The sequence below is a fragment of the Nannospalax galili genome, unplaced genomic scaffold, assembly GCF_000622305.1.
Source record: "Nannospalax galili isolate Female #2095 unplaced genomic scaffold, S.galili_v1.0 scaffold589, whole genome shotgun sequence".
In the NCBI taxonomy this organism is placed as follows: domain Eukaryota; kingdom Metazoa; phylum Chordata; class Mammalia; order Rodentia; family Spalacidae; genus Nannospalax; species Nannospalax galili.
In genome coordinates, this window is record NW_008360324.1 from 3,231,789 (window position 1) to 3,255,280 (window position 23,492).

The window sequence follows — 23,492 nt, forward strand, 5'->3', positions numbered from 1 at the left end:
TTTCATAGTTTGCACTGAAAAGTCAGCTGTAATTCTGATGGGTTTTCCTTTATATGTGACTCATTGTTTTTCTTTTGCAGATTTCAGTATTCTTTGTTCTGTACATTTAGTGTTTTTACTGTGATGTGCTGTGGATAATTTCTTTTCTGGTCCTGCTTATTTGGTGTTCAGTATGCTTCTTATATTTATATGGTACGTCTTTCTTTAGTTTTGGGAAAATTTCTTCTACAATCCTGTTGAAGATCTGGTCCATACCATTATCCTGAGATTCTTCTCCTCCCTGTATGCCTATGATTCGTAAGTTTGGTCTTTTTATGGTGTCACACAATTCCTGCATATTCCATTCTTGTGTTTTCTTAAATTTTTCATAATCTTTGCTTGAGTGGTCCAGTTCATCCACTTTACCTTCCAGTCTTGATACTCTGTTTTCCATTTTGTTCATCCTATTGGTGAGGCTTTCTCCTGTCATTTCTAATCGGCTTACTGAGTGTTTCACTTCCTTCTTCATTTTAGCCTAAGCACTCTTCAATATTTCTCTTTTCTGATTTCATTCAGTAGTTTATTCCTATCATCTTTCAGTTCTTTGATTTCTTTCTTTGTGTGTTCTTTAAATTCACTGAATTCTTTTATTGTGTTTATAATTGTTCTTTTGAGTTCCATGTGCTGTGTTATCTCTAGGGGGTTCTCATTGAATTCCTCTAGAGGACTGATAGTAGTTGGTGGGGATATATTATTTTGATTTTTCATGTTATTATTTTTTCTCTGTGACTTTGACATGGATTTATTTTGTAGATTCTGGTTCTTGTATGAGACTCAAGGCTTTGTTCAGTTTAGGTCTGCTTCTTTTTGTGAACTTTATGTGCCTTTGTAGTTTACTTATTGGACATGAAAAGCTGGTTGGTCTAGGCTTCAGGTTCTCTCTTTTGATTTTCTGTTGGAGTGGCCAAATTGCTTTTGTCTTGCTGCTCAGAAGTTCCCACAGAGGCCCAAGTTGGATGCGGAACAGATGCTCTCAGGCTTTCTCCTAAGGTCTGGATCCCTCCAGGAAAGATATTGCCCTCAGGAATTTGAGGGCTGGGCTGGCCTGGGAGCAGGGCCCAGGAAAGATACTGACCCCCAGGGATGCAAAGAGTGGTGGGGGAGAGAAGAGGCCTGAGGGCTCCTGGGGACTTCAGGGAGGAATTGGGTTGGCCTGGATGCAAAGAATCAGGAAGCAATGGGGATTCTGGGCTAAGAGGTCAATCCAGAGGTATGGGGTGCCAAGACATGAAATGTGCCAGTCCCCCTGCTAGGAGGAGAGACGGGGTGGGGGAGCTGGGAAAGTGAATGAGGCTGGGGGAGTCAAGGCCCAGTAGGCACAGCAGCCAAACTTACCCAGGCAAGCTGCTGGCTCCAGAGGAATCTTTATTATTTTTTGCTCCATGTGACTCTCCTTTTTTTAAAATAGCTTTTTATTTTTATTATTTTTATTTTATGCATATAAGTGTATTGTCTGCATGTATGTAAGTGATCTGTGTCATGTAATGCCTGTGGAAGTTAGAAGAAGGTGTGGCAGATCACCTGGAACTGGAGTTTTGGACTGTGATTTGCCACCATGTGCAGTGCTGGGAATTGAACCCACATCCTCTTCAAGAGCAGCCAGTGCTCTTAACTACTGAGCCATTCCTCCAGCCTTGTGAATTTCCTCTTTTGGTGTGGCTGAGATGTACCTTGAAGAAATGTGGCTTTATTAGACTTAGTCTAATCATAGATCAGAGGAGCTCCAGTTGGTGATGATGTCTCAGGCATGACAAGGACAGGTGATTGTCCCAGGAGAACCAGAGGTAGTGTAGGAAAGGTGGCTTTCTCTTTCCTTCCCCAAACCTTGCTGTCACTTGACTCCCGTGCGATCCTGTCTTCCCACTTGGCTCTATCCGTGAGTGGTACCATGTTATCCCCAAGATGATACTGAATACCAGAAAGCTATGTCTTCTGCTTTTCTGGCAGGAGAGTAGGAAGTGGCCACTGGCTTAAGAAAAGCCTGTACTACCCAAGTCAGCCATCGCTGGACAGCCTCTGAAATGTGCCAGTTCTCTGTCACTTTATGAAGACTCTCTAATCTGGGTACAATTAAAATTGGTGATCATTCAGATTCAACTGATGTTTATTTTATGAAGTGCCTACTTTGAGCCAAGCACTGGGCAAGGTCTTCTGAAGAGAAAGGTCCATTAGTCATCTAAAGAGCGAAGGGCTCAGGTTTATCTTTGCATGATCTATGAGGGACAGGTTTACGAAGCAAGTAAGTGTTGCGTGCAAGATTGCCAGGGGAGATTTGAAAGTACTTAAGATGACAAAACTGCTCCCCATATGCCTGCCAGTGCTTCCCACATCCTCCTTACATGAGCCAGCCGGTCCAGGAGACAAGGCCACGCAGCAGGAAGGACTCTGAACAAAAAGCCAACACTGCTAGTGTCCATTTCTAGTTTGACATGAACTTACTGTGGCCCCATTATTGCAGTGATGGCTAGTCCTCACAAGCCTGACTGAAGCTGGGAATGGTGGTATAACTTTTCATCTCAGCTACTCAGGAGGCTGAGGTAGGATGGTTGCAAGTGTAAGGTCTATCTGGGATACAGAGTAAGTCCAAGACCAGCTTAGGTGACTTAATAGGACCCTGACTCAAGAAGTATAAAAATGGGCTAGGATTATTGCTCCATGAGAGAGTGATTGCTGCGCTTAATCTCCAGCACTAAAAGGAGGAGGAAGAAGAAGAGGAGGAGGAGGAGGAAGAGGAAGAGGATGGGGTGGAGGAAGAAGAGAAGGAAGAGGAGGAGGAAGAAGAAGAAGAGGAGGAGGAGGAAGAGAAAGAAGAGGAAGAGGACAGGGAGGAGGAGGAAGAGAAGGAGGAGGAGGAGGAGGAGGGAGAGAAGGAAGAGGAAGAAGAGGACGGGGAGGAGGAGGAAGAGAAGGAAGAGGAGGAGGAGGAAGAGGAAGAGAAGGAAGAGGAAGAGGACAGGGAGGAGGAGGAAGAGAAGGAAGAGGAGGAGGAGGAAGAGGAAGAGGTGGAAGAGGAGGAAGAAGAAGAGGAAGAGGAGGAGGAAGAAGAGGAGGCAGAGGAAGAGGAGGATGAGGAAGAGGAAGAGGAGGAAGAGGACGGGGAGGAGGAGGAAGATAAGGAAGACGAGGAGGAAGAGGAAGAGGAGGAAGAGGACAGGGAGGAGGAGGAAGAGAAGGAAGAGGAGGAGGAGTAGGATGAAGAAGAGGAAGAGGAGGAGGAGGAAGAGCCACCATGTTGCTGAACACGGTGTGTAGGGCGTCCCCTTCTGGTCCCCTTCTGTATAAAAAAAGGAGGAAAAATAGATATGCATAGACATTTGTGTTACTTTTGTATTCATAGATATGCTGTAAGTTTATCCATGAGATTAGTAACAATGGTACCTAGAGGAAGAAAGAGGTAGGAAAGAGAATTGACAAGATGGGGCACAAATGGAAGAAAATCTCTTCCACAATGAGTATACGGTATTTTTGAACCATAGTAATATATTACCTATTTAAAAATCAAATTTATGGAAAAGGCTTTCCAAATTTCAGGCATAGTTCTACCATGTGGAACTTCTGAAAAAAAGTGAAGCTGCAATGGCATTTACTTGTTCTAATATACCTAATGAGATAGTGGCTCTTAACATCACTGAGGAGACCTGGCTTGTGTTTTCTAGGATCTAAGCTGCCCCCATGGTTCCCATCAACCATGGCAAGCCTGTCCCCTGCTATGTGGAATTCTATCCTTTTCAGCTGAGGCTAGGTTAATCATTGGCATGCAAGGTGAGGATGAAAATTGCCATTATTTAACAAGATGCCCCTTGGGGAATGTGGCTACCATGTAAAGATGGGATGTACCTGTTTCTACCCTGTCATCTGTTGGCTTCATTGGAATTGTTATAGGATCATGTTGGCATTGACTATTCTGCCTTCCCTGAGTCACTTTGGTTTGTGATAGAATCACCACATAATTATTGCCCAAACCTGAACTTTTTGGTTGTGAGCCTGAGCCTTTAATGGCTGTGCCAGCTCTCTAGCCCAAAACCTGGACTTTTAAAAAAATATTGTGTTTGTTTGTTTATTTATTTATTTATTTATTTATTTAATGTGTGAGTGCATTACCTGCATGTGTGTAAGTGCACCTGTGTCCTGCAGTGTCCATGGAGGTCAGAAGAGGGTGTCAGATTCCTTGGAACTGGAGTTACAGATGGTTGTTAGCTGCCATGTGGGTGCTGGGAATAGAACCCAGGTCTTCTGCAAGAGTACCCAGTGCTCTTAACTGCTGATCCATCTCTCTAGCCCCCAAACATGAACTTTTGAGAGAGAAAGAAGACACTGTTAATAATCATGCCAGGTTGCCAGGCCTGCTGGCTCTGGCCTGTAATCCCAGTCACTTGGCAGGCCAAGGCAGGAGGATCACAAGTTCAAGGCCAGCCTGGGCAATTTAGCAAGAACATGTGTCAAACTAAAATTAAAAAGTGTTGAGCATGTGACTTAGTGGTAGAGAACGTACCTCACATACATGGAGGTTGAATTCTATCCCAAGCACTGTGAACAAAGGGAAGAAGGAAGGGAGGGAGGGAAGGAAGGAGGGAGGGAGGGAGGGAAGGAAAGAGGAAGGAATATCAAGTCAACAACTGTAAAGCAGATGTGTCCCAGGCCAACCAGGATGTGCAGTCTCCCTTGTAATGGGTAACCTGAATCCAGGTACCTTGTGATCATGCAAACTGACTCCATCCATGTTTGTATATGCCTATGTGGGTTCCCTTTCTGTGGGTCTCATAGTGGGTCTTACAGTGGCCTGAGGGAGGCAAAGCCACTTATATTAATCTGCTTTTTCTAAAATGATTTCAGTTGTTAATTCATTTACTTCTTCATTCATTGACTTGTTCCTGTTCCTTTCTACTCACTTTGTACTTGTTTTCATTGAATTTTACATTAAGAAAAGATGTTGGCACTTCCTAATCATGCGTTTTTTATAAAGTACCCCCAACTTTCTTCTAAATTACCTATCTCTAGGATCTTGCCTCAATGGATGGTGCTTCAGAGAAGAGATTTTGAATGACTTCAATCTCTTCTTTCTCTGCTTCCTTACTCCTGAAGATGTTTGTACATTCATATAGGCTTGTGCACACTGCCCCCACCACACACATATGTAAGCTAACCCCCTCAGAGAAGATAGCAACTCCCAAGGGTCATCTCACACAAGGCACAAACTTGGTCTGAGAGAAAATGAGCCTAAGGAAGCATTTATGCACTTGGTTTTTCAGCTCAAGGCCTCTGCTTTGCCCATCAAGAGTATTCAGAAGGGCACAGACTGCAGGACATTACAAGTCTGGTTTTAGCATTAGCGCAGCCCCTGCCTGCAGGAATACCCAGCAGCCTCCCTGACAGTGTTCTGACATGACAACATGCCTTGGGAAGAAACAGCAGTCAATCAGGTTTAAATCTCTCCAGTGCCTTAAAATGGATATATTTCTACATTTTCCTGCATTCAGGGCAGAAGGCATGAGTTAAGGTTTAGATATTGCTGTGCTTGGCTCAGTAACAAACTTAGAAATGCTGTGGGGTATGACTGAAGAGTTAAATGATTTAGAGACCAAGAGAAAAATTAAGGTGGAAACTTAGGGGAGACTTAGGAGCTGTCCCTTCCAGATGCAACCGGAATGAGACCCTCAGAGCACCACACGTGGTGATGTGTGTGCATGTGACGTCATATCATAGGCACCAAATGGCAGTGTCTGGAGTGAGTGAGGGGACTGAGTACCATGTTTCACGCTTTCTGGCATATTCTGGGCTGGTCAGCCAGCATGTTACTGCAAGACCTCAAGAAAACATTAACAGACAGGAGGAGAAACCAATCCATTTGGTCATTTTCCATCAATGGATCAATGAAGAGATTCTAGAATATCTGTTTTGGAAAAATATGATCATGATAGAAAATGGCTAAGGATGTCTCCAGGCTTTTGTGAATGGCTATGTGGCTTGCACTCTGCTATTTTTTCCCCTTAAAGGGGTTGTTTCAGGGAAAATATGCAACTTGGAGTTGAACTTCCAAAAATCTATAAGCTGAATCTAGCTTCAGGGCTATAGATGGGTGTGTCTTTAGGGTACCACAGAAGAATGTTCATTTCTCTCTGCCCAGTTCCATCTGTCTCCTCTGCCGTGGACTTCACAGTGTGCACAAGTATGCTCAAGTATGCACAGTGTGCACACATATACACAAGTATGCACACAGAGTTCTTTCTTTTGCAAAAGATGACAAATCTCCCTTCCCCTCCCTTCTTGTCTCTCTTCCCAACTGTAGAGCAATGTTTTGAAGGCAAAGATATACGTTGGTAGGGTTTGAATGTATGAAAGTATGAATGTCATTACTATCTCCTTCTGGCACATGAGTGGAGGTGTCCAAAGGGCACAGTATTTTTCCCTGTCCTCCAAGTGAGAAGACCTAGTCTAAGGTCAAGTGACTTATCTAAGGTCAGACAGTCACCAAGCACTATGGAGCAATCACTCAAATCATGTCCCTCACACATACATGTTCTTAGTTTTATTCCTGCTGCTTCTGTAAATTTTTCCTTTTGGATGTCTTCTGAGTGAGGCACAAGAGACTTGTAAAATTTTATGTGGCTCACACCTTCTTTATGGGGTTGTAATAACCATGTATTTGGAAGACACAGCTACTGTAAAGGACCAGCAAATCCTTTCAATGCATAAAAAACCTTGTGTACTTCTTCATGTCTTGACTGCCAGAGAGTGGAGGATGCATCAGGCATGCTACCTGTTCTCAGGGAGCTCAGTCTCCTGTGCACAGAGACACAGGAGTAAGGAACAGAGTGGAAAAGATGGGTGCATATGAAGAGTCTAAACCGCATGCTGAGGGTGCATGCATGGAACGGTGTACCTTGTAGTTGCTGCCTCTGTTAAGGATTATCAAAGTTGCCGTCTTGACACCATCAATTTGTGCTTGTGTTTCCTCAATTCTAGAAGCTGACTGCTAGGCCTAAGGATATTTGTGCTGTTTCTGAACTGAGAATACCTTATTATTCCCGATCCATAGGTGACTAGGTTAAGAATTCCTGTGGTGGGGGTACTATCTACAAATCCAGGATTAAGCACTGTCGAAGTCTGGGCTAGCCATGAAGACTTAGCAGGCTTCAGTGTTAGCAGGCCTAGTCCACCCAGACAACTCTCACTTCAATGATAAGTGATAAGTAAGACCAATGATAAGTTCAGGAGTCCTGGCATTTTTCTAGAACGCCCAGAATTCACCAAGTACTGTTGGACTCCCAGTTATAGTTTGATACAGGAGAAGTCAGCAGAGGAGGGTTCTGAGAAAGCAATCAGCAAGAGACTTCAAATTGCCTTCTCCCTGGGGAATCAAGAAACTCAACCACACCTCGGTGTACAGAGTTTATATTGGAACTTGTGCATGCTATGATTTCTGAAGAGTAGATCTTTAGTTTCATTCATTCCAGGCATATAACTGATACCACATAGCTCAGAAATCCTACCTTAAATCCCATGGTTAGACTGGTGGCCTGAACCTCAGACAAACAAAGACAGTCCTATCAGGATTGGTAACCTAGGGGCCGAAGGTCACTTTCCAGTGTGTGACGGCAAAGGCTGGACTTTTCTTTGGTTAAGACTGGTTCTTCATTAGAAGTCTTTATTTAAAGAGTCTTTATTTAAAAGTATACCTGTGTCCAGCCTATAGGCACCATGGGGAATAAAGAAGATGGATGTTATAGAAAGCATAGTCTGAAAATGATTTTACTTTGTATATGTAATGTTTGATAATGAGGAGTGTAAACATTTTTTTTTTCCTTCTGACTCATGAAAGTCCACGTATAAGTTTATAAGTTCAGTTTTTTTTATTGCTAAATGAAATACCTGAATTTGGGCAATGGTATGAAGAGAAGGGTTATTTAGCCCACAGCTTAGGGTGTTAAGGTGTTCACATTTGGTGATGGTTTTCTTTTGGCAGCGTCCCAAGGTTGAATACAGCATGGCACAGCAGAGACAGTCAGTGAACGTGTGTCTCTGTCAGTCTGCTGTTTCTTCTCTCTCTCTCTCTCTCTCTCTCTCTCTCTCTCTCTCTCTCTTCTGCTTCCTTAATATTCCTCCATCTCCACTTGTTAATCATGGGAACTTCACTGTGCTGACCATAATATATAACTTTAATCACCTTCTAAAGTCCCCACTTTTAAATATCACAGTTTAAGTTCCCACCTTCAAAATGCTTTATGGTTTTCCATTTCAACACAGGGGAGAACACATTCAAACCCTGCTCCAACCAAAGCAGTGAGTACATTTCAGGGTTAAGGCTAGCCCCTCATTTAAAAGGCAAGATGAGACTTGATTCATAGGCAGTTCTGGGGAAAGTGTTTCCCCCTACACTGAAGAAAGGATAAACGAGGAAGACTGGGAGGTGGGATCCCTCTGGAGGAGGCAGGATTCACATGTCTATTTCCTTCCTTTATGCCTTTCCTCCTTCCCTGTCATCCAATTAGTGGCTGTGTGGTGATTAAAGATGGAAGGACAGGAGCAAAGAGTCTCCTCCTTTCTCTGAGATGTTTGTTATCCTGGCAGTGCTCTTCCAGGTTGGCAGTACTCTTCCAGGCTGCCTGCTCTTTTCCATGGGATAGGTGTTCATTCTCCTTCCCAACCTTAGACTTTACTGTCCTGATGTATCAAAAGACAACTGTTGTCACCCATAAATTCTGACCCAACTTGTGTGGTGTCCCAGAGACCCCTGGTTGCCCTTGGCCCAGGGTCTAGAGATGAACTATGAGCCCAAGGAGAGGGTAAACTCTTGAGTTCTGCTGTTCAATTTTTACATTAAGTAAAGAGCTGTTCTGTGCCTTTTCTGGGGGCCAGCAACAGCGACTCTTGGGTATTAAAAATTTGAGATGATTTGAGATCAGTGGAAAAAAATCTCCCAGCTGGCGACATGGGGAGGTGGTTCTGTAGCCTGTGGTACAGAGCAGGGCCCTGGCTGGAGCTGCTGAGGCTGCACATTCCCTGGCCGTCACTCCCCAGCAATGTGGTGAGTCAGGGCTGAAGTTAAGGAGATGGTATGTGTTGGATCCCTGGATGATGGGTTGGGAATTTTCAGAAGGCTGCAGGCAGAAGGTCTGTATAGGAGAACACACTGCAATGTCACCATTGCCCCTCAGTCGTTGGCGCCAAGTGAGGAAGACAGGGACCATTTTCTCTTTCAGGTTCAGCTAGCAATGTCCTCCTGGGCACAGGGGTACCCATCTCTATGTCCGACAGTCCGAATTTTTTCAGGAAAAGCCCTGTGAGAGGGAGGAAGAAATTAGAGGAATAGGGACAGAGGGGTGATCCCCCCCCGCCCCAAAGATGGGAGCTGAGAGGTGGTTTAGAAAGCAAGACCGGTGGGATGCGGATAGCATGGAATGAGCCTAACTATGGAGACAGGTCCTGCCCCTTGACCAAGCAATGTAAGACTCAGAAGAGCCAAGAAACAGGATGAGAAGGGCCCCCTGTGTGGGACCAAGGGCCCTATCTTAAGGATAACTTGCACACCAAATGTCATCACTTCTCAGAGGCCTGACAACCCCTGTATCTGTTGTGCATTGTGGAGACACACACTGATTCAAGGAAGGAAGAGATGCAAAGAATACTACCAGACCTCGAGGATGTCTGGCTTAAGAAACAAACAAACAAAAAAGTAGCAAATCTTTTGCAGAGGGACAGAAGCTTTGAGTTCTCCTACCCAGTCAGCGAAGAAGGCAAAGCAACTTTTCTCAAACTGCCGTGAAAATGTGTCATTTGATACTAGAGAAATTTCACAATGACAAAGTCTGTGCATGCTGGGTTCAAGTGAGAACATCACAGGACCTCTGAAGGTTTTTTTTTTTTTATCTGAATTGGTGTATTAAATCACCTAAGGGTGTCTATTCATATTTAGAAAGTTCAATTTACTGAAGAACACAACACAGAAAATGCAGAATAGATATTTTTTATAAAGTTGGGATCATTCAGATTTGGATTAAATCCCAGATTGGCTATTTACAGTATAATCCTGGTCAAGTAGCTAATCTTCTTGGATTTTAATTTCCTTTCGCTGCCCCATAACTCCTTCCAGAATGCCTTCAGCTTAGCAGGACAGAGAAGACTTCTGATCATGGAGAACTTAAACCCAGAGAAAAGGCACAAGGGTCTGGACTGATCATGCCTCACCTTGCAGTCCATGCTGTAGGGAGTGAGTCATGTGTGGATTCTCTCCCTTGTTACCTTCAAATACTGAGCAGTATGTGCTACAGTATCTCTGGGTGTCTATAGGCAAATAGAGCTAGTGTAAGAGATTCTGTTCTCTTGAAACATTGTGTGTGTAAGTCCCCCGTTGACTAGTGCTCTTAGGTTTGGCAAAGATCTCAGATATACTTCCCCATGTTGTACCTAATTTCTATGTTGGGGCCTCTTGTTTGTAATGTAGAAGAAGAATAACTAACCCCTATTCTCTCTAAGTTAACACAACCTGAAAGCAAACCAACCAAAAGACACTGCAGGGTGTTATGAGATACCATGGTGAAGTCTAATTGCAGTAGCTCTTGTACTGGTTTACTATTGCTGCGTGCTGCTGAAAATAGTTTCTTCTGCTGTCCTAGTTATAAACAAACGCTATTTTAGATGACTGTTGACTGCATCCTGGTGTAATAATGATGACTCTGTCTGTGGGTTGAGGCTGGAACTGACTGATGCTGTTAACAAAACAGCAAACAATGTTCCTTTACTCTTCTGACCAGAACACATGGGAGATAGCAAGACTCATCATTTATTTATGCACGTGAAATTGATTTCAAAGGGCACAACCCTTAAATAAAAATTACCAACACAGTTTAAAATGTCAAGTTTTTTCCACTGAAAACCTGGCACCTTGGCTGTTGAATACAAAGCACTGCATGCTGCTTTAGGCAGAAGCTCTGAAGGTCGCCTGTTAAGATGCTTTATGTGTAGTGGGGAATTTTAAAGACACCCCCCCATATTCATGGATATAAAGTGACTGAATGTGTTAAACATTGTAATTAGATGCTAAGTCTTCTCCAGAATCTGGAACAAGTGATTTGAAAGTGCAACTGTGCTTCATCTGGGGCCTCCCAATGTGGCTGATGGCCACGTGTTACCCCATTTCAGTTCTTGCTACTCTTACTCCATGAACCACCATGATAGCACAATGGATACAAACTGTGCTCCTAGACTCAAGAATAATCATGTCTGCTCTTGCCCTGGAATAAGTTGGGGGGCAGGGGGAGAGGAGGGGAAAGGGGCATGGATGGGAGACAGCCAGCAAGCTGACTGGGCCAAAGACGCAGCTGACATGGCAGATTCGGTGTTGACACCTTATGCAGGAGGGAGTGGTCACTCTTTCCTGCTGTGAGCTTCTCTTGGAGAATTTGTTCACATAGGGACAAGCCACAGGAATACGAACCCTGGAGAAAAAGCAGCAAAGGAGGGATGAGTCTTGCAGAGCAACATTTCCAAAGTGGGCTGAACTTAAACATTGCTCGCAAAGCATTTTCAAAAATAGATGTATTCATTCCCAAGATTCCAAATTAGTAGATCTGGGGAAGCACCAGGAATTTGTATGTTTTTCAAAGTCCCCTAAGTGCTTCTGATGGTTAGATAATGTGGGATCCAGTGACATCACCCTGGGATCCCATTCCAACCTCAGCCTTATACAAAGGTCACCTAGCCTCCCTCAGACCTGAGCATCTTCTGGGTGTTAGGTCCGTGACTCTCTTCTTCCCATTTTCCATGGCCCATGACCTCAAACTCCTAAGCACAGTTAGGTCTGGGCCACCCATTAAGAACTCATTACGGAATAGGAAGGAACTAGAGATTCAAACAGAAACTTAGAGGCACCGATTTCTTTATTTACTGAACACAGAGAAGAAAAGAGTGAGGGAGTGTATCAGTTACAGTCCCCACCACTGTGATAAAATACCTGAAAGATGCAATTTAAGGGAGGGAGGATTTATTTTTGGCTCAGAGTTTGAGGGGATACAACCAACCATGGCAAAAAAAAAGTCATGGCTCACAACAGTGGAGGTAAGAGCTTGCTCACACCTGGACACATCAGGAAATATAGAGGGATGGAAGCAGGTCCCCTTCCTAAGGTGCCACTTCCTCTAGGCCCCAACTACTAAAGGTTCCACACCTTCCCAAATAATGCCACCATTAGGGGTCATGTTCAAAAACATGTACCTGTGGGGGACCTTCACATTCAAATCATCATATTTTGCTCCTGGTCCCTACATCTTCATGATCATCTTATAATGCAAAAGTCATCCAGCCTAACTTGAAAAATCCTCATAGTCTTACAGTTCCAACACTGTTGAAAAGTTATGTCTCTTCAGAGACTCAAGGCAAATTCTTAGATGTAAAGTCTTATAAATTTTTAAAGGACAGTTAACTATTTGCAGCATACAGTGACATAGAGTAACATTTTCATTCCAAAATGGAGGAACAGGAGGATAGTAAGGAAAGACTGGACCAAAGCAAGACTAAAATTCTGCAGGACAAAACCCAAGTCCTGTAGCTCCATGTCAGTATTTGGGGCTCATGATGGCATCATCTGGACTCCAAAAGGCTTGGGTAGCTCTGCCCTTCCAGGTCTGTTGCCTATGGCACTTGTGGCCTCTCTCTTAGGCTGGCTCCACTTGGTACTGGTAGATTTCCTCAGTAAATGCCTCACATTTCTGGCATCTTCAGTATCCTGGAGTCTTCACTGTATCTTAGGCTTCCCCTTCATAGCTTTATGCTCAGAAACTCCAGATAGGAGGATGAACCCTCCCACATATTGCCTGGCCTCAGTGGCTTTCTGAAATTTCCTTACTCATGCATCCTGCATGTTTGCAAAACCAACACCACATGAATGATGGAAAGTTTTCCTTCAAGCATATAGCCTGGTCCCCTTGGACAATGGCTGCAGTGGTCTCTGCATGCCTTCACAGCTGAACCAGGGGAAAAGACTTCCTTAAGTGGGACCCAGTAGAGCAGCTGTCCTATAGGCTATACCTCCTCAGGCACTCTCTTTCCAGATGCTCTTTTTTCAAATGAAATTTCATTTTTATGCTTTGGAGCCTTTGGTATGTATAGGGGTCTTTCCCTCAAGACACCATTCATAATGTCTTAGTGCAGAGTATGAAGGTCTCTTTAATAGCACCAATCTTGGGGGCTGGAGAGATGACTCAGTGGTTAAGAGCACTAGCTGCTCTTGCAGAGGACCTGTGTTTGCATCCTTGTACCCACATGGTGACTAGCAACCATCCCTAGGGATCTGACACCCTCTTCTGTCCTCTGAGGGCATTGCATGATATGAGTGCACTTACATACATGCAGGCATATACTCATACGCATAAAACATAAATAAAGCAAAAAATTAAAAAGTAGCATCAATCTCTGTAGCAAGTGTGCCTGCTTTCCTTAACCCACCTTGTCTGTCCTGTCTGAAACTTTAACATTCCCATACGTTTTCCTTTGCCAAACTGTACATTTTTTGCATTTCTGTTCTTTTTCTGCTTTGAATTCACACTACAAGCCTCACTAAACACAGTCAGCATCAACCATGCCACAGTCTGAATGCTATGCTGTCCTGCTATTTACTTTTGAATTCAGCACGACTCAGATTTTCAGAACCTCAGCAGAATGCAGCCATGTTCTAGTCCAATTCCTGACAGAGCCCTTGCTTGTCTCTGAAACCTCACCAGTTCTTCCTTTACTGTAATCATTCTGGTCTCTCTATCTCTCACCAGAATCACTCATTAAGCTCTACTTATACTATTCTAGGGTCTCCCTAGCCCACAGCTCCAAACTCTTCCACATTCCTCCTTTAAACCACTTCCAAAGACCTATAAACCATGTGATCAGATTTATCACTGCAACAGCTCCATTTCCTGTAACCATTTTTCTGTATTAGTTACTTTTATATTGCTGCCATAAAATGCCTAAAGAGGCAACTTAGAGGAAGAAGGATTTATTCTGACTCAGTTTGAGGTTATGTAATCAATCATAATAGGGAAGGCATGGCAGCAAGAGTGGCTTGAGGCTGTGGTGGCCGGAGCTTGCTCACAACTAGGCAGATCAATAAATAGAGAAGGGTTAAGAAGCAAAGCCCAGCTATGAACTTCAAGGCCTCCACATCCCCTGATATCTCACTTCCTCCAGCCAGGGCCCACCTCCTAAAGGCTCCAGAACCTCCCCAAACAGGCTAGGGACTAAATGTTCGATTGCAAGATTCAGTGGGGACTGTTTCCTATTCAAGTCATCACAAGGAGATTTCATGAAGAACTTCAAGTCTAAATATTCTGTGGCTCAGTTATCTATCCTGTGGCTTGAACATAAAGGAAGGAAGGAAGGGCACACGAACCTGGTGATGAGTCTGAAAAACAGCACTATGTAACCTAAAGGGACAAAAGATACTAGAGGTGGAGTTAAGTGTGGTTTCAGGGTGAATGTTACAGAGTTCTTCATCATACAGGGTGGCTGTGTTCTGTCTGTATAGTAGAGGCAGGAGGGCAGGTCAGAAAATAGCCAGGCAACACTACAGGCTCAAGCTCTTCACTCTATTGTTTATGAGAAAAGCTTCTACTGAAACATGCCTGCGGGACATGTGGTCAACTTCTTCTCTTAAAAATGTTAAGAGGCTTACAATGAGTCTCTTGTATTTCCCTCTCCTCCTTCCCTGATATCTAGGCGAGACTGGCACTGATGTTTATGTGGACTGGTCTGGTATAAAATTAGATTTGACCTACCCAGTGGTGAAATACTCAGTCTCAAGCTTACGAGCCTTGAACAGTGCCAAAGTGAGCAGGATGGGGACATCACTGAGCCACTCATGCAAATGATTCAATGGACCAGGATGATCTAAGTACTTGTGAGCCAAGTGAATTACACTTGGAAGCTTCCTATGTCCTGGGGGCTTACTTGGAAACAGACAGGGGATGAACAAATAAACAAGACAACTGTATATAATGATGTGTTGTGATAGAGAATTATAAGGGCCAGGAGTGGACCAGAAAGTCCTTCTCTGAAAGATGTATAGAGAGCCCAGCAGGGTGAAGAGGTAGGCAAAGGGGTCCCATAAAGGTCTTGATGTGGAAACCATTCCTGTAGGTTCAAAGATCAGGAAGGGAGCCAATGTGATTGGAAGGATTAGAGAGAAACCAGAACCCAGGGCATGTTGAACCTTGTTCATGTCACTACAGTTCAGATGTAGTAAGTTCATAGTTCTTGTGTGATGCTCTAGAGAAGGTTATATGTCAAAGTCTCATGTATACTTCACTGGGGAGACTGGTGGGGTTACTGATGCCTTCAGCCCAGCATCTTCCTTTTACAGACAAGGCTTAGAGAAGGGCAAGAACTTGCCCCTTGCCCTCACGTTTTTTAGGGGCTTCCCATTTGAGACTCATGTTACCACTGTTATAAGATCAGAATCTAGGCCGGGTATCCAACAGAGTAACTGTGATTAAGGGAATGGAGAGAAGTTCAGTCTACTGTTGGGACCCAGTAGTAACAAGCATCCAGCTGAGAGACAGACAATAACCTTCCTGGGGAGCCAGAGGAACAGAAGAAATGAGCTGGACCTCAGAGAGCCTGAGTGGTTTTCTGTGCCTTCTGGGAAAACTGAGAAGTGGGAGGAATAAATAATGTTTTCCACTTTAGCCACAAATTACATTGTGTTTTGTACTGGGATTTAGGCATGCCTGCAGACTTAGGTGCTGTGCCATGTGACTGCCTCTAGTTCCTTTGCCATGAGTCCCCTAAGGAACCCTGTCCCTAAAACCTTCTGCATCTAGAAGGCTCTGGGGGCTCAGTCTGCAGTGAATCCATGGGACTAAGGAGTAAGACCTATAATCTTGGCCCCAAAGAGGTGTTCTGAGCTTAGACTGTGGGTACCAAGTTCAGGTGATAGAATAATGTAACACAGGACAATTTGGCTGTGGAACTGGAGGGGCAGCCCCTGGGTCTGTGCTGTAGGAAGCAATGACCATGGGGAACTTGGGTTTCCTTGTCACAGTGACAAGGAAAATCTAGTCCATCCCCAGTTATGGTCTGGGTTCCTAGTGGGTGAAGCTAAGTGGATGAAGAAAAGGAAGGGGAAGGCAAACGGGGAGGAAGTGGAGGATAAGAAGAAGGGGAGGCTATAGGGTAACACATTTTGAATTCTAACTATGTGCCAGACACAGACTTCTCCTCAGTCCATGAATTAGCTCATTTTGTCTTCAGCAGCCATCTTGTATGGTTGACACTATTTTCAATCTCTTATATTGATGAGGAAATGGCGTTATGGAGTTTTCATACTTGTGATGGCTAATCCTGGGTGTCAACTTGATTGGATCTGGGATTAACTGGAGTGAAAGAGATCTTCTTGATTGGATCATCTAAAGCCGGAAGACACACCATAAACGTGGGCATTACCTTCTGATGGCAGCTGGTATAAAAGACCAAGGCAGAGCAGAATGCCACGCTTTTTGCTGCTTGCCTTGTCTCTCGCTGGTGAGTTCGTCTTGCTGCTGTAGACTGAAGACTAGCTGATATTTTGGAATTTGTCAGACCTTCAGCACCGGATTGGGACTACTGAGACATCCAGCCTCGTGGACTGAGCGACTAAGGATTCTCAGTCTCCCCAGTGTGGTGCAGCCATTGTTGGACTACTCGGACTCTATCCTATGAGCTAAGCTGATAAATCTCTATACATATTCATTCTACCGGTTCTGTTTTTTTGGAGAACCCTGACTAATACAATACTCTTGAAGTCTCAGAGTCAAATAGAATATGAAATAGGATGAACCCAGATGGATGACTTCAAATGGGATTACATTGAAGCATACCCAGGATGCTACTGGCCTCTTCAAACCAGGCTGATGAGATACTTGGCTCTGTCATAGGAGAAACGGAGGATGAGATAGCAAATATGTTTTTCTCAAATAAGTCTTATGACCCTATTTGACAATACTGGATCCAGCCCTCAACCTCTACCTTTTTCTTCTCAGTTTCTATCAAAATGTATATGGATAGCAGAGGTGGGCAGAATTCATAAGCCTAGAGTTTACAGTATAACTCTCACCAGTCTGTGGATTTTCTTGTTTTAGTGAAAGCAACCTGAATCCCTTTTCTGCCCTCCAACATGGTAATCATGTAAGTGATGGAACTGATGGTGTTGGCTGCCTGAATTATTAATTTCTACCTGAAATTTCACTGAGGTGTCCTGTATGTGCAAGGTCATTGATACACACAACAGGATAACTCATGAATATGCATAAAGTTCATTAACCCTCAGACCTTTGGCTGTGTAAAACTAGGTTGTCACCCTTCACCTCATCCCAAAGCCCAGGAGCAGGTGCATTTTTCTGGATTCTTATCTGTGATGGCATCTCAAGGATGCTCAAATGGAAATGTATCCTGTTTCTCTATATTGTCTCTCTGTTCCCTATGTTTCATCTTTTCTTATTACACCACCTTTTAAGCTTTTGACATTTTCAGTGCTCTTTCAGCCAGGCATGGTGAAACATGACATGTCATGTGAGCATCTGCCACAAGGACTTAAGGCTTGGGACCTGGTCAACTTTGGGAACTTGCATTCTTGATGACGATGTTGGCATAAATGACAGCTATGTAACCTTTCTAAGAACAGATAAAGCTGTGCTTAGTCATCTAAGCCACCTGCCCCCTTATTTAAGTCAGTCTCCCAATCTTACTCTTTCATGGAGCTTCTTGTCTGGGACCAGCTAACACCAGTCATATGGTTCAACTAGCCTGGTTTAACCAAGATTGTTGCCAAGTAGCTTCCATCAGAAATTCCATCCAGGTACCATCAACCTTCCTCATCCTTACTTTTACCTGGTGTTTTTTTGCCTCTGATCAGAGTAGCTTAGTGAGTTACCTCCAGACTGATAGAAGACTTCCACTTAACTTAGTGACAGGAAACCCTGTCCTAGGAAGGAAACTAAGCCAAGCAACGTGTCTTTGAAGACAAGGACAAGGAACTATCAATCTCAGTCCCATCTAATATTGGCCTTGGAAAATTCTAATAGTGTCTCAGACATGTCTTATTTGGACTGTTACACAGAAAGGAGATATGAGGATATTTAAATGTCTTCACATTGATTTTCAGAGTCAAGATCCATTAATGTGGTAAGATACACAACAGTTGAACATTTATTGTACTTATGCTATGGGCATAAAACTGTGCTCCAAGAATCTTCAGGGGCCTAGAGAGATGGCTCAGTAGTTAAGAGCACTGGCTGCTCTTGCAGAGGACCTGGGTTGGATTTCCAGCAACTCCATTTTCAGGGGACCCAACGGCTTCTAATCTCTACAGACATTGCACGACACGGGTTCACTTGCACACATGCAGGCAGTACACTCATATACATAAAATAAAAATAATAAATTTTTAAGAAGTCTTGTTCAGTTCATTGAGTTAGGATAGGAAAGAAAATTTTAAGGACAAGATGATCCAGGAATTTAGAAACATTTGAGCTTGGGACATTCTACTGAACTTGAGAGTTCTCAACTGCAAAGTCATGATATCAGTCAGGAAGAAGGGTGCACAAGGAACTTGTTAGTGCTGAATTTGGTTTCAACACTGTAGTCCCTCCAACTGCCTAAGAAAGCAAACTATGGGCACTTTCTCCCCTTTATCTCCCACCTACTTCATTCTACCTGGAGTTTTGGGTTTAATTCTACTATTTATTGGAGTATTGTTTACATAGGTTGCAGAGGACCTTAATGGAATTTAAAAATATTTTTGTTGACACATAATAATTGTACATACTTGTGAGATACAGTATGCTATTTTGACATATGTGTACCTTGTATAATAACTAAATCAGGATAATATATATATAACTTAAACATTTATCATGTATTTGTGGTGAGAACATCAAAAACCTCTCTTCTAGCTTTACAGACCACATTATTGTTAGCTATAGTCACCTCTCCATGCAATAGAGCACCAAAACTTATTCTGCCCATCTAATTGCAGCATAGTACCCAGAGACCAACCTCTTTCTATCCTTCACTTTTCTACTCTTTTCTCCTTCTTCTCATGCATCTCAGACTGGCCTGAAATTTACTATGTAGCAAAAGATGACCTTGAACTTCTGATCCTCCTGCTTCTACCTCTAGAGAGGTTGTCATCCTCTGGTCACCACTATTGTGTTCTTAATTTCTTTTAAGATTTAAAAAAATTTATTTATGTTTGTCTGTCTATGTATATGTATGTCACCTGTGTGTGGTGGGTGAAGGAGGCATAGAGGCCAGAGGAAGGTTTTGGGTCCTCTAAAGTTGGAGTTACAAGTGGTTACGAGCCATCTGACATGGGTGCTGGGAACTGAACCCAGGTCCTCTGGAACAGTAGCAAGTGCTCTGAATCACTGAGACATCTGGCCAGTTCCTGAATTTCTAATCTCTGAGAGCAGCATTTTTTAAGGTTCCACACAGGAGTGAGATCATGTGGTGTTTACCTTTCTATGCCAGGCTTATTTTACTCAACATAAAGTTCTCCCAATTCAACCATGCCCCAAAAAACAGAATTTCACTCTTTTTTGGAGGCTGAAAATTTCCGTTTTGTATATATGCATTTTCCTCATTTTTCCATCTCTTGGCAGGTAGTTGTTGGAAAATTCTAATGGATGATTTACTGCTCTTCACTTAATCTCTGTCAAAGTCTGAATCCCTTCTTGAAACTTCCTTCCCTGTGTTTTGGGAGTAGTATCTCTCTCTTCTAATTTTCTTGTGTGATGCACTTTTGAGATGACAGAGCAGCTTCAGGTGGGAGGCTGGCTGTAGGTGGCAGGGCACTGGACTTGGACATGTTGGATTCCAGAGCTGAAATGTAGTAGCTTGTGAGCGAGTTCCCTTAATGTTCTAGAATCATCAGCTTTTTCTATAGCATCCAGATCACGTGGCAAGAGTTAGTTGGGATGTATTTAAGGCACTTGGCTGATGGTCATTTACATTATAGACAATTTAAGTGGTAACTCTAATGATTTGGTATGTTTGTAGGCTGAATGACAATGCCTGGCATAAAGGAACTGATTTAAGAAAATGGCTATCTTCCCCAGACCAGTGTAATTTCTTAGTATCCTCTAAATATATATCCTATTTATAGACAAGTATACCTTTGATGAGTGGTGACTCATCAAAGAAGCTTCTTTTCACAACAGATGAAGACTATTACAAAGTTCCGCAACTGGCCAAACACAGAGAATAAGTGACTGTGAGGTGCCCAGCCCTAAGTAACTCATCTACAACAAACCTCTACAGCTAATGCTCAGGGAACATCATCGAAGAAGGGTGGAAAGAATGTAAGAGGGAGAGGGCAAGGCACCTGCTGCTTGTTAATGCACTCTAGACATGATGGGGAATATACACTAATGAAATCTCCACAGTTTGACAGTCTAACAAGATCTGTATGATGACAAAGCCTCCTGACATGCCAAGGTGAATGGGGGGAGTTTAATGGTGTTCCACTTCAAGGTGAAGAGCTATAGGCAATCAGTGGGTGGTGAGGGAGGGAAAAATCAGTTTTCTCCGGGGACTAGCTCCCCAAGTGACTATCTAATCCCAAATTGGCAGCCCTAAACACAGGTATACATGAGCACCACTAAATGGACTCAGAGCATATGTAGCATTCATAATTAAAGAAGAGGACAAGAATTAAGAGGGAGTTGGAGGGAGAACAGGAAGGATGGAAATAATACAAATACAATACTCATGTATGAAATTCTCAATAACAAACTAAAAAGAGAGTGATTGTCAAATTGTGGTCTCCTGACCAGCAACATCAACAGCACTAACACTAGCCTCACATGAAAACTTACTAGAAATGGAAATTCTCAGACCCCCTGCTAGACCCACTGAGTTAGACTCTTTATATATGAGGAAGGACATAGACAAGTCCTTGTTGTGTTTCAACAAGTCCTGCAGGTGATTCTGACAGTGTATCCTATAGTCTGAGAACAAGAGTTTAAGATAAATGGGAGCAGAGTCCATGAAGAGAGAACATGTTTCAGGTCTGAGGAGATAGCTCAGGAACTCAGGGGACATGAGTTCAGATCCCTGGTATCTATGTAAAAGCTGGGCAGCAGTGGGGTAGCTATAATCTCAGAGCTGGGGGTGGGGGAAATAGGCAGATACCTGGGACTTGCTGGCAGGCCAATCTAGCTGAAACAGGAAGCTCCAGTAAGAAACCCTGTCTCAAAAAACAAGATGAAGAGCAGTAGAGGAAAAATTACCTGATATCATGGACCTCCACATATGCACATGTGCAGGTGAGCACCTCCCCCCCCACACACTATGCATATATAGTGTGTACATATATAGTGTGAAAGTAATTACGTGTAATACATATGTAATTATATACATTTAAAACAATATAGGAAGACCCCAAGTCAAGGGCAGAAGAAGTAAAGGTGGATTCTATACTACAAAGGGAGACATTAAGGTTCTGAAATGATAGTCTTGATTTTTCTACCTGTAGACATTGAGACATGAGGGAAGGGCTAGTAGAGGAGTGGACTTACAGAGAGGGAAGCAATTTAAGAACAAAGGGTAGTTTATGGAAGGAAACTGAGAAATCTGGCCAGGAAGTGATGGGGACTCAGCCAACACTGCCAACCCATTTCAGTGGTGCTTGGATCCTGTATCTGCTTCCACAGAAGAGAGCGGAATGTTCTGATCCACTTACATAACACTGCAGCATGGAGCAGTTGGAAGATCAGGCCCAGAAGCATATGTGTGATTCTGTGTGTAACTGAAGTGACAGGCCAAAGAGATGTGCTCAACAGAGCAGGAAACAACCAGGAAAGAAGTTGGGAATGATTTGGGAATGAAGAGAGTGGTTGAGGGACTGGAAATAAAGGCATGAGGATGGAGGAAGACTGAAAAAGTTTTTGTTGTTTTTGATTTTAGTTTTTTGGAGACAGCATTTCATGTAGCCCAGGCTGGCCTCAAATTCACTATGTAGCCGAATATGACCTTGAACTCCTGATCTTCCTGCCTTCACTTCCCAAGTCATGGGATTACAAGTATGCCTGGTTGAACTAAAGAATTCTGGGTGTCGATGTTACCTACATAGATGCTGGGCAGAACTAACTGACCACTATGAAGTAGGATTGACACAATGCTAAAGGTAAGAGTTCTACAGAGGCAGTGTCACTTTTTAAGCTTCTGGGTCTGATTTGCTTATGATGGTGGTAGCGTTGAGGCAAGAAAGAATGTGGTGCCACAGTCGATAACCACAGTCAGGGTTGTATGGATGAATGGCAAACACGTTGAATGAGAGAATTTTATAGACAGAGGAGCAAAGGCTTAGAAATAATAGCTAGGGCTGGAGAGATGGCTCAGTGGTTAAGAACACTTGCTGTTCTTCCAGAGGACCCCGATTCAACAATCGTCCATAACTCCAGTTCCAGGGAATCTGACACCCTCTTCTGGTCTCTGTGGGCTTTGCACGATACAGATGTACTTACATACATGCAGGCAGAATGCACTTACACATAAAAATAATAAATTAAATATTAAAAATAGAAATAATAGACAGATGGCACCTCAATGCCTCTCTTCTAATAAAGGATGGAAGTGAATGCATAAACAGTTGCTTTTAATACTAGCCACCAGCAGAATAAATTCTGTGTAGTGTTAAAGCAGAATTCATAGTTTAAAGGCCCTGCAAATATTATATAGAATTTGTAAAAGTCTGGAAGCGACCCATCATTGTGGAAGAGTCAGCCATTAAAAACCTTCTTAACAGCTGAGCAGAAAGATCCTTAGGGAGCTGGATATCCATGGGGGCATCATTTTTTTCCCTGTATCATAGACTGATATGAAAAACAAGGAACTGGACTACTTTTTAAGATCCTTGCCAGCCTAGCATTAGATCACGGACAATCTGCCACTTACAGGTAGCTTTCTTCATTCTGCTTTGACTTCTGGTTTTCTGCATGATGGTGAGAGATGCTTTGTATGTTAGCAGGTGCTCAGATGCTTGTGTTAACCTTCTCCTCTTCCCCTGTTGTTATCTACATACCCTGCCTTCTTGTTATTCTGGCCCATCTGATGGTTCTCTATGTTTTGACATCTGGGTGCTTCCAAACATCATACAATGCTTTCTCTGGAATGTTCCCATCCCTCTTTTTTTGTTCCTTTAGAAAACATCATTCTTTAATCACAAATAAGATGTCCTTTATTTTGAAGTCTTTCCTAACTCCCTAGGCTAGTAGTTAGTCACTCCTCTGTTTCCATGGCACTTTGCATATATCATGCCATATCATAATTTGTGTCCATTTTCCCCTACAACTAGAATCTGTTATACTAACTGAAGTAACACAGACTCAGAAAAAAATTGACATATGTTCTCCCTCATATGTGGATCCTAGAACCAAACCCTGATAAGTGAGTATGTATCCAGACATAACTACAGGAACCAGGATAATGGAAAG

At 43.2% G+C, this 23,492-nt stretch overlaps 1 protein-coding gene across 7 annotated transcripts in view; it reads left to right on the forward strand.

Moving 5' to 3' along the window:
* The window catches only part of Ano2 (anoctamin 2), a 382,995-nt gene that overhangs the window by 262,769 nt on the left and 96,734 nt on the right, over window positions 1–23,492 (forward strand). For 2 of the 7 annotated variants that reach the window (XM_029559797.1, XM_029559796.1), the window contains one exon: window positions 3,424–3,433. The exons of the other annotated variants lie outside the window; for them this stretch is intronic. In XM_029559797.1, the coding sequence (XP_029415657.1) occupies window positions 3,424–3,433 (10 nt within the window). The remainder of the gene's footprint in view (window positions 1–3,423; window positions 3,434–23,492) is intronic. 7 annotated transcript variants of the gene reach the window in all.